The following is a 17,639-nucleotide window of genomic DNA, read 5'->3' on the forward strand; positions in this document are numbered from 1 at the left end:
TGGATGTAGGCCTCTCCAACTTCTTTCCATTTCGTACGATCCATTGCCATTTGCTGCCAGTTTGTACCTGCAATATTCTTAATTCCGTTTGTCCATCTCTCTGGTGGTCTACCTGTAGCTCGTCTTTTATATGGTCGCCAGTTCATGATCTTTTTGGTCCAACGTTCGTCTGTCCTTCTTGCAATATGTCCCGCCCAGCTCCATTTCAGAGATGCTATTCTTTCCATGACATCAACGACCCTGGTTTGTTGTCGAATCCATTGATTCGTCATTCTGTCTCTGAGTGTTATTCCGAGCATACTCCGTTCCATGGCTCTTTGTGTCACTTTCAATTTATCTTCGGATGCTTTCGTTAAAGTTAACGTTTCCGCTCCATAAGTGAGCACTGGAAGGACACAAGTGTCGAAAACTTTGCGTTTCAGACTATTATTCATTTTGATTTTGAAAATTAGTCTGAGTTTTCCGAACGCTGCCCATGCAAGACCAATCCTACGTCTTATTTCTGCAGTTTGGTTGTCCAGACCTAACTTCAGTTTATGTCCTAGATATACATAGCTGTCGACTCGTTCAATGACAGTGTCACCAATTTTGATTTCTCTATCGTCCCCGATGTTGGTCATGACTTTTGTTTTCGATAAGTTCATCTTGAGGCCAACTTTGCTTGCCTCTTCACTTAACTGTTGTAGCATAAGCTGAGCCTGACCTAGATTCGCTGCTATCGGTACAATGTCATCAGCGAAGCGGATATTGCTCAGGTACTCTCCATTTATCTTTATTCCCATTTTACTCCAGTTTAACTTCCTAAAAATACTCTGCAGAATCGCCGTGAATAATTTCGGTGAAATGGTGTCACCCTGCCTTACACCTCGGCCAATTCTGAATTTCTCCGTGCTCTTATGAAGTTTTATACATGAAGTAGCATTTTTGTACACATATCGAATTGTGTTGGAGTACCTTGAGTCTACTCTACATTCGTCTAATGCGTCCAATATCGACCATGTTTCCACTGAATCGAAAGCTTTTTCGAAGTCTATGAATAGCAAGACTATGTCGATGTTGTATTCTGATCTACTACACACTAAATGTAGCTGTCATATTTTTGTCATATGAATGAAATAATGGCTTTCATATAAGTGTGTTTTTTGGAAATGTGCATGAATATGTTTTAATTAAATTTACAGAAATATTTCGCACTTTCGAATTTCAACTTCATTTAGATGTGTGTTTCATCTTAATAATATGGTCACACACGGTGTTGAGTGAGTCGTTCTTCGATTGCAAGCAGTTGGTGTTGACAATCTTTTTTCAGAGTATCACTTTAGTTCGATGTCTTTAATTCATAGAACGTGCTTAAAATATCATAGAATGGTTTTCCTTGCAAGGATATTCTGGCTAAGTAACTATAAAATCATAGATGTCAATACAAACACTAGACCTACAAAATTAGTGTTACTGCGCAATGAAATCAGCTGTATTTCCACACACTTCATTGTTAAAGAATATCTAAGCAAACAGACATTCCACCCAACTCTCCCAACTTTTTGTAGATATTGATCATATATGAGCACATTTGGTTTCGGTTTTAATGTTCAAAGATGCAAGATTATTCATAAAATGAATGCTAAAACATTGTAAAATAAACGGTAGAAAATCGCTTAGACTGCACAATGCACATATTATGCATGATAGATTAAGCATCAGTAATATCAGATGCCATTTCATCGAAGAAACCGTCAACTGACGTATTTTGTTAGTGTAGATGTGGTGAGGTCGTGTGTGAAATATTTCCGGATAAGCACATAATGCGTTTAAAATTCTATTTACATTTTCAGGGGAATACACTAGAATGGGTAAGAAAACAAGATGAATCATAGTTCAAGTTGAATGACGTCTCCCAAAAACTACCATCTGAGACCTGGACGTTAAATACGGTATGTAATGATAATTCCCTTGACTGTAAGTCATGGGTTTTACAAAAGAAAATACACCATACGTAACACGTTCTTCTTCTTCTTCTTCTTTTTCAGCCTGTTTCTATCCACTGCTGGATGTAGGCCTCTCCAACTTCTTTCCATTTCGTACGATCCATTGCCATTTGCTGCCAGTTTGTACCTGCAATATTCTTAATTCCGTTTGTCCATCTCTCTGGTGGTCTACCTATAGCTCGTCTTTTATATGGTCGCCAGTTCATGATCTTTTTGGTCCAACGTTCGTCTGTCCTTCTTGCAATATGTCCCGCCCAGCTCCATTTCAGAGATGCTATTCTTTCCATGACATCAACGACCCTGGTTTGTTGTCGAATCCATTGATTCGTCATTCTGTCTCTGAGTGTTATTCCAAGCATACTCCGTTCCATGGCTCTTTGTGTCACTCTCAATTTATCTTCGGATGCTTTTGTTAAAGTTAACGTTTCCGCTCCATAAGTGAGCACTGGAAGGACACAAGTGTCGAAAACTTTGCGTTTCAGACTATTATTCATTTTGCTTTTGAAAATTAGTCTGAGTTTTCCGAACGCTGCCCATGCAAGACCAATCCTACGTCTTATTTCTGCAGTTTGGTTGTCCAGACCTAACTTCAGTTTATGTCCTAGATATACATAGCTGTCGACTCGTTCAATGACAGTGTCACCAATTTTGATTTCTCTATCGTCCCCGATGTTGGTCATGACTTTTGTTTTCGATAAGTTCATCTTGAGGCCAACTTTGCTCGCCTCTTCACTTAACTGTTGTAGCATAAGCTGAGCCTGACCTAGATTCGCTGCTATCGGTACAATGTCATCAGCGAAGCGGAGATTGCTCAGGTACTCTCCATTTATCTTTAATCCCATTTTACTCCAGTTTAACTTCCTAAAAATACTCTGCAGAATCGCCGTGAATAATTTCGGTGAAATGGTGTCACCCTGGAGGTGTAACACGTTCACTATGATTAAAAATGGATGGAAATGTGATGAAAAAACGTTAAATGTTATTTTGTGCCCTTTGTTAACACGATAGCTTGAGTAAATCTCAACCGATTTTCAAAAACTTTTTTTTAGTCGACGAAGTATTGAAATCCTCAGGGTTCGAAAATGGGCGATATCGGTTCAACCATCTGGTAGTAGTTCTCGAAAGAAGCCTTTTCTGCCCTTTGATAACACAATAACTGGAGCAAAGTTCAACCGATTTTCAAAAACTTTTTTTTATTCGACGGAGTATTGAAATCCTCAGGTCAAGTTCGAAAATGGGCGATATCAGTTCAACCATCTGGTAGTAGTTCTCGAAAGAAGCCTTTTCTGCTCTTTCTTAACACGATAACCAGAGCAAAGTTCTACCGATTTTCAAAAACTTTTTTTTAGTCGACGAAGTATTGAAATCCTCAGGTCAAGTTCGAAAATGGGCGATATCAGTTCAACCATCTGGTAGTAGTTCTCCAAAGAAGCCTTTTCTGCTCTTTGTTAACACGATAACTGGAGCAAAGTTCAACCGATTTTCAAAAACTTTTTTTTATTCGACGGAGTATTGAAATCCTCAGGTCAAGTTCGAAAATGGGCGATATCGGTTCAACCATCTGGTAGTAGTTCTCGAAAGAAGCCTTTTCTGCCCTTTGTTAACACGATAACCAGAGCAAAGTTCAACCGATTTTCAAAAACTTTTTTTTAGTCGACGAAGTATTGAAATCCTCAGGTCAAGTTCGAAAATGGGCGATATCAGTTCAACCATCTGGTAGTAGTTCTCCAAAGAAGCCTTTTCTGCTCTTTGTTAGATAGATAGATAGATAGAATAAGTGGGTGGCTTTTACGCCTGCACCTAAGCCTCAGATGGGCCTGTTGTGCGTACCCACGGTCGTTTATATTCTTTTAGTCTTGTTTAGAAATTTGAGGATGTTTGATGGAGCGATACTCCATATCGAGGTGTACTTGGTTACGTATGAACCTAGATACTGTGATCGAGCCATAATGTATGCTGGGCATTCGCAAAGAAAGTGTTCTGTGCTTTCGATTTCACCACACTTTTCGCAGTGTGGATCGTCTGCCACCCCAATTGTGTGGAGATGTTTCTTTAGAGAATTGTGACCTGTAAGTATGCCGGCAAGTCTTCTGAGGTTATTCCGATCGAGTGACAGGCAGTATTTCGAATTTTTGTTGTTTATTCTGATCGATATTTTTGCCTGTCTGGCAAAGTCTAGGGTATTCCAATAATTATTGAATTCTTTGGTTTTACTGTTCAGAATGAGCCGATTAAGTGTTGAGAATGATAAGGCCATTGCTGGCTCAGGTCCTATGAAAGGTGTACTAGAAGCTAATCTTGCTAGTTCATCTGCTTTTTCGTTACCAGCGACATTCGTGTGCCCTGGAACCCAAATAAGTGACACTTGGTGTTTTCCAGATAGTTCTTCTAGAGTATCGCGACATTCAAGGACTATTGAAGATGAAAATTTAAAGCCGCTAATCGCTTTAATTGCACCTTGACTGTCTGAGCAAATATTTATGGGTGAGACATTAGCTTCGTGGTTATTAATTATTTCTCTGCAGCATTCCATGATTCCAGTAATTTCTGTAGTGAATACTGTTAAAAAATTTCCTAGTGACACGGATATTTCTTTAGCTATGCTAGGGCAAAATATTCCCGACCCGGTTAGATCGTCCTTTTTTGATCCATCAGTGAACCACGAGAAGTGATTGTGTGCAATTGCATTCGGGGTATCCCAGAAACTACGATCCGGTATATTTACTTTAAATGATTTTTCGAATCTGTAAGTTGGGATGATTAAGTCGCAGGGCATATTGACTGCTCTTTGTTAACACGATAACTGGAGTAAACTCAACCGATTTTGTTGGTTGTGGTCAGACTGTAGCAAGGTATGTTAATGTATTTCAAAGTTTAATTGAATTATTGATGTTTGAACAGCGGCAGCGCTATTGCTCTAAAAAAGTCATTTTTTTGATACCAACATCGAAAGTTGATACTTTCGCCCTCGAAATCCGGGGCGAAAGTAAAAAAATGCAAGTTATGTGTTTGAGCGGGGAGAAAGAAAGAATACATAAAGCGAAAGTCAATATACATAATGCGAAAGTCGACTACATAATGTAATAGTCGACTCTTGTCAATAAGTGTACTGCGATCAAAATTGAAATAAAGCGTGCGCCAGTGCTCTTATTGAAATTAACATACGAAGTTGATACTTTTTGTTGCTGAATGATTTGTTATTTATTTGTTAATTTTTGTGTGTGTTGTTGTTGTGGTGGCTAAATAATTAAATTTTTGATATACCAGGGGGCTGCCGCCCCCTGCACCCCCGCATTTTCTGGCTAAATGCCTTCATATTTCAACATTTTGTTCTGATGTTTGCGATACGTATCAACTTTCGATGTTGGTATAAAAAAAAATAGTATGAACGACTCGGGGCAAAAGTAAAAAAATTCAACCTGTGCGATTGAGGCCCTTGCCTTCGGCGCGGGCATCAACTCTCGCACACGGTTGAATTTTTTTACTTTCGCCCCTTGTCATTCAATGTACTATTTCTCATGGCCTTTTGAGTCGAAATAATAAGGTTAATCACACCGCATACACATGGAAAATCCTTTTTACAACACAGGCGAGAAAATATTAATTTTCTCCCTTAATCTGAAGCTTCGGAAGCCTTTGTTGTGAAAGACAACACACTCGAAATGCAATTTCCAACTTTCAACGAGGAAAGAAAAGTGAGATATTCTTCAATCGAATGGGGTGAGATGATGGCGTTTTCCTCAAAATATGAGACGTGATAATGTTGCACTCACAGTGAAAAAATCGAGCGATGGGAAAATAAACATTCTCTCAAAACTATAGGTCATAATTTTTTCGTTGAATCTTCCACATGTGTTTTCATCGTGAACAAAAAGAGTTTCGTTCCAATTATCTATTTTGCCCTTAGCGCGGCAATGACACATGTGTCAAAAAAAAATCCTAACAGTTCCTCTACTTCTAGCATTAAGTGCCCATTCCACTTAAAAAAAAGTACTCCGTGAGAGAGCCGTTAGAGCGCCGTGAGAGAGCAAGCTGTCAAATAAACAAGGAAAAATTGAAAAAATTCAATTTTGTCTCTCACACGGAGTACTTTTTTTGGTAAGAGGAAACTAAGCATTAACATAAAAATATTCGGGTGTTGAAGGTATATCATGTCAGTCTTTGCATTTCTTTTGTAGAGACAGGAGTCATGCTTTCTTCGTGTGAGCTATAACATACAACACACGCAAGTGTACACGCATCCATGTATCGAAATTTAGAGGCTTTTTGACGTCCGAAATAAGAGTGCTAATGCAATGCTATGAAATTAGTAATAAATATTTAGTCAATGATTGTGAAATGTTTCAATGGAAAATAAATTGTGAATCGAAACGAAACACTCCATATTTAGATTTGGACGCCAAAATTACAATAGTCTTTTTTTAAATTGTCTAATTCATAAACGAATTACTGTGTATGCATGAGTTTCAGAATAAAACGTGAAAGTTTTATTGTTGGAATAGCAATTTGATTGCACGAGTTCTAAACTAAAGTTTAGATTGATGTTAAAAATTCTATGGGTTTGTTAGGAGTTGTTGTATTCAAACACTTTTTAAATTTAATTACTGTTAGTTGTGGATTGTAGTTGCAAAATATAATGAGTTGAATGCATTTTTCAATGAAAATGATAATAATTGTAATAGTTATTTGTGTATCTGTTTTGGACGATTGTTTTTAGGCAATTTCGCGAGTTGTAGCCCGAACAAAGTGAGGGCTACATGCGAAAGTGCCTAAAATCAATCGTCCAAAACAGATACTCAAAAAATTTTTCATGTAAGGGGTCGAAAACCCGAGAAAAATCTCGAAACTCCCTCATTTTCGGCCCCGACACATGAAAATGAGTTTTGTGAATGGTCGGTGAGTGTGTTAGTGTTCTATAATTTGAATTAATGCATTTATCACCGAAAATTTGAAATGCGTTGAATGAAAAAGGTATAAAATTTATTTAAAAAAAAAAAACATTTTGTAAGCAGCAAAAATATGTAAAAGAACACTTACTCTGGTAACTTTTTCTCGGGGTAATTCGGAGTTGTCGCATGGAGCATCCCCACACTGAAAATTATTATTAATTAAAAAAAATATTCACCAGACACGAAAATCTAACGTAAATTTAATAAACTCTCCTAATGTCATTGAAACGGGTTTATTTCTGCCCGAAAATCTTAGTTATAATTTGGAACAAATTGATTATAATCTGCATTTTATTTAAAAAGGCCTGGCTGTACTTACAATTGAACAAGGAATCTGAAACAGCAAACCAAATTCTCAAAGAAATTTTTCCTTGCCTTGCAAGTATTTTTTAACTCATTATCAAAAAAAAAAATTCTGCACTGGATCTCTATGAGATCTAAAACCTCGGTAGGGACCGGAGCCGGCGTTTTCAGACCAGAAAGCGAAGAAGGCAGCTGGTTCCACCTGGGTAAGTTTGCCAGCGTCCCCCAGGCGGAAGTCTTCACAGTGCTCAAAGGAGTTCAAGAAGCTCTGCCTTTGGGAACGCAAGGAGAGGACGTAACGGTCTGTATCGATAACGAGGGGATGATAAAAGCAATATCGTCACCCGTAACGATCTCCAAGCTAATCAAGGAATGTAAAGACTACCTAAACTCGGTGGGTCAAAATAACCGGATTTGCTTGGTTTGGGTCCCCACACACTCTGGCGTGGATGGAAACGAGAAGGCGGATGAGCTTGCCAAAGCGAGATCGAAATGGGTGGAGGGTAAACACTTGGAGCGCTGGAATGCGTACGAGGGAGGCGCTCAAACGAAGCGATTCTTCCCGAGGCCGAACGCTAGATGGGCCAAAGATTTGCTCAGCATGGACCGGAAATGCATAAGGAGAGTGGTTGGTGCAATTACTGGACACTGTGGGCTGAATCGGCACCTCAATAAGCTAAGGCTCTCGGCGACTCCTTGGTGCTCCTGCGGATTAGAAGAAGAAACGGGCATACACGTCATTTGTGAATGTCCTAAATTTCTTCAACTAAGACGCAGGCTCCTTGGAGATTACGTCGTACAACCCTCCGAAGTTGTCGCCCTGGGACCTGCCACTTTGGACAGATTCCTGGCGGCGACCGGAAGGTTGTCTTGATTTAAATGATGACCGGGAAGGAAACAAAGGATCACAAAATCTGTGTTTCAAGATCACCTAGGTGATCGTCCCACCCTGATAAATCTAAGAGATTACCTGTTCAGACAGCCTTACTCACAAGACATTTTATGACATGATTTATTGCTGTAAATAAAGCTCTGCAATTTTTGGTCGAAAATTCTTAGTCGGGAACACTGATAGAGCGACAGAGCCACGCTGCCCGAGTGAAGACGTAGATCGTCAACGCTCTACGCTATTTTGTAGCTGGATTCATCAGCTATTAACTACAGCTAGCAGTTCGCAAATGCCAGATATATCAGTCAGAAATGTGTGCAACCTCAAGCTACGACTACGAAAAAGAGACAAGGGAAAAATCAATTTTTAAGATTTTTTTTGTTAATTCAGATTCCTTGTTCAATTTTAAGAACATCCTTGGGTCAGGCGTTTTAAAATAAAATAAAAATGATAATACCACCCATCCTTATTAATATACTCGCTTTGAGCATACATTTTAATGAATAAATGAATTATTACATTTATTCTTTCAACTTATGTGTATTAACAATTACGGATTACACCGCGTCCATGAGATGCATCGTCTCAAAATTATGTTTAGGAATAACTATTTCTTCCCTTTCGTTCGAAGATGGGCATATTTAGGTCGGCCCTTCGTGAGTTAGGGCCGCCTAAGTGCTTTAAGGTCTTTTGGGGATATTTACGGCAAAAAAAATGTAAATGAAACGGCAAAAGGTAGTTAATGTTGATACCGATCCAGGAAAAAAAAGTTTATTAAAATCGGGTGAATGGCCCGTGAGTTAGGGCCCTAGAAGTGAAAGGCTACTCGGCCCTAAGTGTATTTTGCATATAACTCGAGTAAATTTCATCCTTTTTTCGTGATTTTTGTTTCATTTGAAAGGTAATCGAAGCCCGAATATAATGTGGCGAAGAACGTTTTAAATTTGGGTCCTTGGACTGAGGCCGCTCCTCGGCCCTAAGTGTATTTTGCATATAAATCGAGTAAATCTCATCCAATTTTGCTTATTGTTGTCTTATATGAAAGGTAATTGAATACCGAATAGAATGTGGTGAGAAAAATGTTTGAAAATTAGGTCCTTCGACTGAGGCCGCTCCTCGGCCCTAAGTGTATTTTGCATATAACTCGAGTAAATTTCATCCGTTTTTCCTAATTTTTGTTTCATTTAAAAGGTAATTGAACATCGAATAGAATGTTGTTGAAAAAAAAAATTAAAATTTGGGTCCTTGGACTAAGGCCTCTCCACGGCCCTAAGTGTGTTTTGCATATAACTCGAGTAAATTTGATCCGATTTTCCTAAATTTTGTTTCATTTGAAAGGTAATCGAACACCAAATAGAATGTTGTTGGAAAAAAAATTAAATTTGGGTCCTTGGACTAAGCCCGCTACACGGCCCTAAGTGTATTTTGCATATATCTCGAGTAAATTTAGAATAGAATGTTGTTGAAAAAAAAATTTGGGTTGTTGGACTAAGGCCGTAACTAGGCCTTAGGCCTCTCAATAAATTAAAATTTTAGGTCAACTTGAAATTTGTGTTACATTTGCTATGCGCAATTTGTAAGATGTACACATTTCATAATAATTTGACTTCAACTAGGGTGACAGACGCACTAGGGTCACGTGCGCAATAGATGTACGGGTTCCTACGGGGCTCAGTCGCAGCAAACGCTCCGACTGTTCTGACGGCTCGTTTTTTACTGTGCTTTGAGTGGGGCACTTCGCGGACTTATCAACTTCTGGGAGACTTTGTGCTTTTACAAGAAAATTTGTTTTTTTGTCAAATTAGATTTTCTTGTTGGCCCGAACTGCTCATATTAGTTACCCAAAACGTCGACAGAATTTTTAAAATGATTTAAGGAAAATAAAAGGGTAGCTAGTTCGGTCCTGATAAATACCAAGTAGTGTCCAGGAAGTTGCTGGCTAAGTAATTCATGGATTGTGTTTTCGTCTCAACATTTCATATATTAGCACTTTACTTGACATCTGTCAAATGTTATAGAAATTTGCAGTGTAGACTCCACTCACATTGTCACATTGTGTGTGAAAGATCAAAGAAGTGACACAGAGAAACCGCCTTAACATACAAAAAAGAGATTACTGACACGATAAATTTATCTTCCGCAAAATGGTGCTTCTCTTGCAGATGCGATGCAGTATGTGCACTTTTGCAGTGCGGCTCTTGTATCAACCGAAGCGAAGAAAAATCTTTTCGACCAATTCTCGGGGGTGCATTGAATCTGGTTGTTTAAGAAAAACATATTACCTTTTGATAGGTTGTTCATGGTCTCATTGTGTGTTGGTTCCCTTCGTAAATTCAAAATTTGAATTCAGTATATTTTTTGTGTTTTCTTGGACGGCAAATTATTTGAATCAGGTCAGTTTTCTTTTCTTTTCAACGGTTTATTATTTATAAAATTATTTATTAAAGAATCTGATCAAATTTTCATTGCGACTATGGTACGATTTTGTATTTTTAATGAAATATTTTATGTGTCCAGTCCATTGACAAAGAAAACACAAAAAGTGATCTTTATAAAACATTTCAGCCTTTTTTGTTGCTACTGGTATAAAAACATGGTGTTTGAAGCAACGCCTTGTACTGTTTCCTTCACTGTACAATATTGATGTGAAGGAATGCGAAAAGATGGTTTTGTGGTCACATTTTCATTGAATAAAAAGTGCAACTTTTTTTAATCAAACGATGTGCAGATTATATTAAAGTTCTAAGTGATTTTTGAAAGTGCTTTTCATATGTGCGGTGCGATTAGCCTGATTTTCTCCACTCAAAAGTCCGTGAGAAAATGATGTTTTGCTTACACTTTGTCTGATGACAGTTCGGAGGAGAAAATATCTATTTTGTCGCCTCTTTTGATAGATATGGAAATAAAGAATTACTCACTTAGTCCCGCGAAATTCGTTATTGGCACGAGCGTTAAAACTCATTTCCCGGGAACTTAGTGAGTAAAAAAACTTACGTAATTGTTTGGAACTTTGTATTTTGCCTTGTGTGGTTGCATCAATGTAACCTTTGTCTTTGTTTTGAAAAATGGTGTAACAAAGTTTTTGTTTCGCAGATAAAAACGGTTAATGACACCTCGCACATATGAAAGACTTTGTTTTCACCTCTGGAAAAAAGCAGGAAATGCCAACTCGATCGATTCGTGACCGTCGCTCTGTTGTGGCCGCTAAACTTAGCTCCTGTTGGAATTTCCTATTTTTTTCCCTCTGCAAACAAGTAACTATTGAATGTTGAAAAGGAAAACCTTTATGCGAACACTTCGTTATACTTTTCTTTTACATTCTAATTCCATTTACATAACAACCGATTCTACAACGACGAAAATCAAATGAACGTGTCGTAAAGCACAGTATGATTGTTCTCAGATAAAGACAAATAAATAGAAAAAAAAACTTACAAACAAATACTTCAGTGATAAAGTCAATAAACACACTCTAAATATGTTAAGGGCGCAATTGTGCGTCTCTTGCCGCGCAGACGAAAGACATAATCGATCTCATGGAATGACGTTTTTTTGCTCGATTACATTGTAAGCTATTTTGTTCCTCGTTCCCCAATAAAATGCTTCATACATGTTAGCAGCAAATCACATTTAACAGTTTGTAGCAGTGAAAAGGTGTCTACCTCTCATACCATGTTCCCGAGAGCAGATAGATAAAACATTTCCCCATTTTGAAAAAATAATAAACTTAAAAAAATCCGCGATCAATCAGTGGAAATGACTGTTATATAAAAAACCAATATGTCCTATCAATACCCTCTCTAGCAAACAAACTACTTTCGTTAAAGTAGTGAAAGTGTCAAGTATACTTTGGAATTTTAATGTAAATTACAGCGTATAGTCATTCAAAATGTGGAATAGTGTTTGTAGTATACAAAGAAATAGGGAGTGAATTTGGCACAGAGAGTTTGTTGGCTAGAGAGAGTATTGGTCCCATCATCGTGTGAGTGAATATAAATTCGTTAAGATCTAACCAAATCTATTGAAGAAAGACGAGACCAAAATTTGGTGCACTACTGGTTATGATGTGGTTATACAAAGTCTGCATGATTCCGTTGCTTGGGTGGCAGAAGTTCTAACAATTTTCTTTCGCTTTCCAGAAGGGTAGGGTGTAGTTATTGTTTATCTGAGGTCTTATCTTCCGATTACCATGTCCATCCTCTACATCGTTAAGACATAATTTATCTACAAAAATTTAATAAACTAATTAGATCTGTTTACTATTTGAACTGAACAACACTTTTCCAGTCACTCGGAGTTTAATAATATTTGGAAAAAAAGTCCGATTAACTTTTTCATGGACAACACAACACTAGTTTCGAATTCGCACTGCTTTGGGCGATTTCTTCTTAGCAATATTTGGTAGTGTTGAATGTTATTTCGTTACGTACACGGGTATTTCTAGTTGGACAATACTATAGTATGGTATGGTATGGTACCTTCAATTTCTACATGATGGTGAAAATCTATAACCTACAGTTTACGAAGAAGTATTTTGTTTAAAAACAAACAATAAAAAGACCGCTGGCAATTCAACAAAATCGAATAATATTGAAAGACAGTTATACAACTTATATCCAAACGAAAGTAGATTGCAGTTAAAATAATAATTAAGATTATATATTCATCAGTCTGTTTTGTAGTTTTCCAATTTAATGCAATTCAATGCAAGCGGTATTTTTAACGAAATTTAAATCTTGTACGTACGTTTATTGTTCTTGTTCTACGTATTCATGCCAAAATCGTTATGGGTACTGAAACTATGTACACATCATCATTTCACATTTCCTTTTTTTTATAGAGAAACTGGGGAAACGAAGTTAAATTCGGCATTTATTTCTTGCGACAGAAATATTATGCATAATAAATTTTCGAAATTTCCTTTTGCCTCATTTTTCCGCAGTTTTTTCGCTATTCATTTTACAGATTCATGCGGTGTTATTGGAAAAGAAAAGTATGCTATCAAAAGTCCTCGTTTACACGTTATTGGAATATGTAATAATGTTTAACATTAGAAAAATATGTGAAAACTCTTGACACTTTCCGTATGATTTTCATGAAAACATTTTTTTTTCTTAAAGTTTTCGCATCGAATGGAATTTTATTAAATTTTTTTAGGCGCGTTCGCTCTTGGATCTATATTTATGTATGAAACAAATCGCAAATAATTTGAAAGTCTCCAAAAGTCTTTGACTTTTTGCATCAACTATAGTTCAGCTCACACATTGATATAATGAATTTTCAAATGTTTTACAGCCCTAGGGTTGTAATGGATTTCTTATGTTACAGTTAGTGTGTGAAAAACCCGGGATAATAAATAGTACATTACTTACTAATGAGGCAAATGATTAAAATGGTACTTCTTGTGTGATTATTTATTCACAAACTTGAGGTAAAGCTTTGGCTCCGTGAAGTAATTTTAACTTTACTTCATGTTTTTGAATAAAAAGGTAAAATATAAATCTAGATTTTTCAACTTGTTATCTGTCATGTTATGTTAATAATATGCTATTTTCCCATATTTTCGGAAATTTTTCTTCGTTTTTCGTCTAGGAAAATTCGAAAAAAAATATCTTGATAACTAGGGATGAAAAGTTAAAAAGTCCAGTTTTCGTATGACGTTTTTCGAAACGATGCGAAGCCAATGTCAATAATATTAAATTTGACAAACAAGACAATATAACAATGAGAGCAGAGTTTGACATGTGTTAAATGAATTTTTAGGAATTTTAAGAATTTTACGGAATTAAATTACCAAAAATAGGTCCCAATGGATGGAAAAGTTACCTATAATTATCAATTTTTACGTCAACTTACTAGGGATGGGAGGCGTTCAAAATTATCGATAATATCAATCGAAAGAAATTATCGATAATCGATTAATCATATCGTTATCGATAATTTAATAATTATCGATAATTATCAAAATATCGAAATTCGATAATTATCAAAATATCGATATTTTGATATTTATCTGAAAATTCATGATAATATACCGATATATCGGAATATATCGATAAATATCGGATTTTCGGACCGAAATATCGATATATCGAATTATCGATATCTTGATAATTATCAAAATATCAATAATTATCGATTATCGATATTTTTTTTGATAATTTTCGATAAAAAAAGTCGATAATTATCGATTATCGATAATCGATAATTATCGATAATCATTTTCATTATCGCCCATGCCTACAACTTACAGGAAACCTCGGTTGGCCTGTAGAGGCACCACAATTTTTTCAGTACTTTTTTTCTGATATATTTTCATAAGATATAACTTCACTCTGGTAAATCTCCCTTTTATGGAGTGTTCCAGTTCGAACAGTCAGTTCACTTTTCGAACAATTGCAATTGCGGACCACAATTGTGTTAAAACGAATTAGAACTGTTTATTAACCGAGGATAGTAGCGTGTCCATTATTAACCGTTCAGAGTGTATTGCTGTTTGTGATTTTGAGGATATTTAGTGTATGTAACACAAAAGTGCGGATGAATGCGACACGGACATTAGAAACAGATGTGACTATGAGCGTAACTTGTGAAATTTTAAATTGGAAACAGTTCGTAATGTACAAAAAAAATTCTATTTTTATTTATGAATTCGCTTGATAAATTATAATTTTCCCAAGTGAGATCATAGGGTCCATTAAATTCGAGACGATTTCGCATAGGTCGTTTACATTTTCTGTCAAAATAAAAGATTAATTCGAGAGCACCGAAATGATTCTATGAAAATATTTCGGTTCGCATTTCAATCAATCAATTCTCACTGTAATGATAAACTTAGACAGTCCACCATCTTACACATACTTAATTTCTGAGCAATTTCCCTTCAAGCTTTTCATTTACTTTTTCCACCACTGTTCGATATTACACATATATATATGCACACAAACATGTTTCTATTCACACCACACAAAATACATAACCATTTACCGTTATTATATACATTGAAGCCTCTAAGATTCTCTGTTGAATTTTATTCATTTAGACATTTGTTATTGTATTGAAGACAAAAGTCACGCAATCGTTTTTCGCTTTTTCCGGTATAGATTTTGTTAACATAGGCTACGATGAAAATCTAGTCACCATAAAAACTGTGGTGGTTATGTTATGTTATATACATTGATGTGGAGTGGATGTGTGTGTGTGTAGATTAGATATGTCTGCTTGCTTGGGTATAAATTTAAAGGTAAATGTTTCTTTTTGGCAGGATTACACTTTTCTTTAGATTATTGTGAGAAAGTATATAACTTTATGAAAAAGATTTATGGCGGGAACATTGCCAATAACCAGTTGAAATTCGTGATTTGTGTATTTTATAAAAAATAAAAATATTCCCAATTTCGTACAAATTCAGCAACAATCACAATTGTTTAACTTACCTTCATGTCTCTAGGTTGACGCATTTCTTGCCTTCTTGGAGGAACGCTAGGCTGATCTGAATAAACTAAATTTCTAATTGAACCACGAAAACGGGGCTCGTATATCACACTTGGTAGCGCTAGTAACGTTAGTTTGGAATTGTACCTGAAATGAAACAAACAAAATGTTGAATGGGTACGTCGGAGAAATGCATGACATTTAAAAATTGTCAGTTCAGTGCAGTAATTTGTAAAGTTTTAGTGTTCCAAAGACTCCGAACTAAGACTAACGCCTGGAACAAGCATTCCCTATCAAAAAACCTATAAAATGAGCCGTCCCAACAAAATTTCTCCCGGTTTTTGACTATATTTTTGAAATATTGAAGTTTCCAATTTGCTATGAATATCGACCATCACATACCAAATTCAAATTTTTTATGATAGCGTGGACTGTATAGAATAGTAATAACCATAAACGGGACGAAATGTAAAGATTTTTTGTTTTTTGGTGAAGATGAGAATGGTTCAACGTAGTACTTAAAAAATTATTAAAAATTAAAAAAAAAATTTCGTCGCCAGAAGTTGTTCCAGACCATAGTCTGAAAAGCGGGTTTTCGGTTTCTTATGACCACTAGATTTTTTTTTGGACCAGTAACTTTCGCGATGAGCTTTATTCAAAAATAAATTTCTAAGGATGGTGCGACAGACGACTTTTTCCATCAAATGATGTGATTACTCCAATAGGTATCTAAAAAAAATGATTATTCGCTTCAAAGAAGATAATTTTTTTTATTATAGTCACGCTATTCGGCTATCGATTTAGTTTTTATTGTCAGGATTAATGGTACGCATGTTTTATTGTGTGCCCTAATGTCCATTAATACGTCCAATATTTTCTTTTTGTTTTATCAACACAACATTAAACTTTTACTCTAAATATAGATTAAAAGTTAGGGCTTTCATCATGCGTTGTTTTGTGTGTGTGTGTTCAAAACATTCTATTTCATTGCATCAGTGATAGACAGCCCCGGTTTGTCGTGTCAACGTTTAACCATTTCACATTTACAAATATTCATTCTGTGTACACACGTTACTCTAATATGCACGCACAGTTGTAGGTGATATGAAAAAAAAGAAAAACTTTCAGTCGTTTTTAGGAATATTTAATTCCAAATTCTCACACTCTCGTTTCATCTCACAGTCGCGGTAAAGCACATGTACATTTCGCATTTCATTTTTCGTTGTTTGTTCCTTTTTTCAGTTTGAAAAAATTATGAAATTACCTCGACGTAGTTACGTGCGAAATTCTCATTGTAAATATTTCTTTGCAATCTCACAGAGTTTATTCAACTGCTTCAAGTTCATTAAAAATTTATACGTTTCGAGATTGTGTCAGTCAGACGGTATAGTATAAGAAGCTGAAGAGAGCGCAATCACACAAGTTCCAATAATAATATGTCGAATTTAGTTAAAATCTATATCTCACGAAAACGTACAAGCTTGTGTTCCCCTTTCCCAATTGAGTGGGGGCCATCGTTTATATATAATCTATACACAGCACCACCAGGGGTGTAACTTAGAACAATTTTTATTGTCGCCGCTTAGAACATTTTTGATTTTTGTACCAGCCCTGTTGAATGTCGTTCAAAAACATCGAATCGTTTTTTAATTTTCTGAATGTGTGCAATACGTGCAATACCACAACATGTACCGAAATATTTTTTGAACCGGTGGGTGGCGAATTAAAGTCGCATTTGCGTCTAGTTCTCCAATTAATTTAATTAAAATCTGATTGTTATTGTAAAAAAAACCTTGGAACGAGCCGAACAATTCTTATGATCTGGAATTTTGATTACCCAACGCAAACCCAGTCAAATAAATCGACAAACATTTTGAATGCAAATTTAACCGATTTCTGTGATACAATTGGAAATTCCAGATCATACGAATTGTTCGGTTCGTTCCAGGGTTTTTTTTACAATAACAATCCGATTTTAATTAATTTAATTAAAGAAGTAGATGCGCTTAACGAGTAATTATCCCGTGGACCAGCTGGTAATCGATCAAATGGTAATTTACAGCCAGGTTCTACACTGAA

General features: G+C 36.1%; 1 protein-coding gene across 1 annotated transcript in view; it reads right to left on the bottom strand.

The window, feature by feature from the left end:
• LOC119069868 (neurexin-3a-like) overlaps window positions 1-17,639 on the bottom strand; it is a 57,053-nt gene that overhangs the window by 9,669 nt on the left and 29,745 nt on the right. The window contains exons 3-4 of the mRNA XM_037174038.1: window positions 15,563-15,707; window positions 7,023-7,076 (exon numbers count right to left, since the gene is read on the bottom strand). Of these exons, the coding sequence (XP_037029933.1) occupies window positions 7,023-7,076; window positions 15,563-15,707 (199 nt within the window). The remainder of the gene's footprint in view (window positions 1-7,022; window positions 7,077-15,562; window positions 15,708-17,639) is intronic.

The sequence above is a fragment of the Bradysia coprophila genome (genome assembly GCF_014529535.1).
Source record: "Bradysia coprophila strain Holo2 chromosome X unlocalized genomic scaffold, BU_Bcop_v1 contig_399, whole genome shotgun sequence".
Taxonomy (NCBI): domain Eukaryota; kingdom Metazoa; phylum Arthropoda; class Insecta; order Diptera; family Sciaridae; genus Bradysia; species Bradysia coprophila.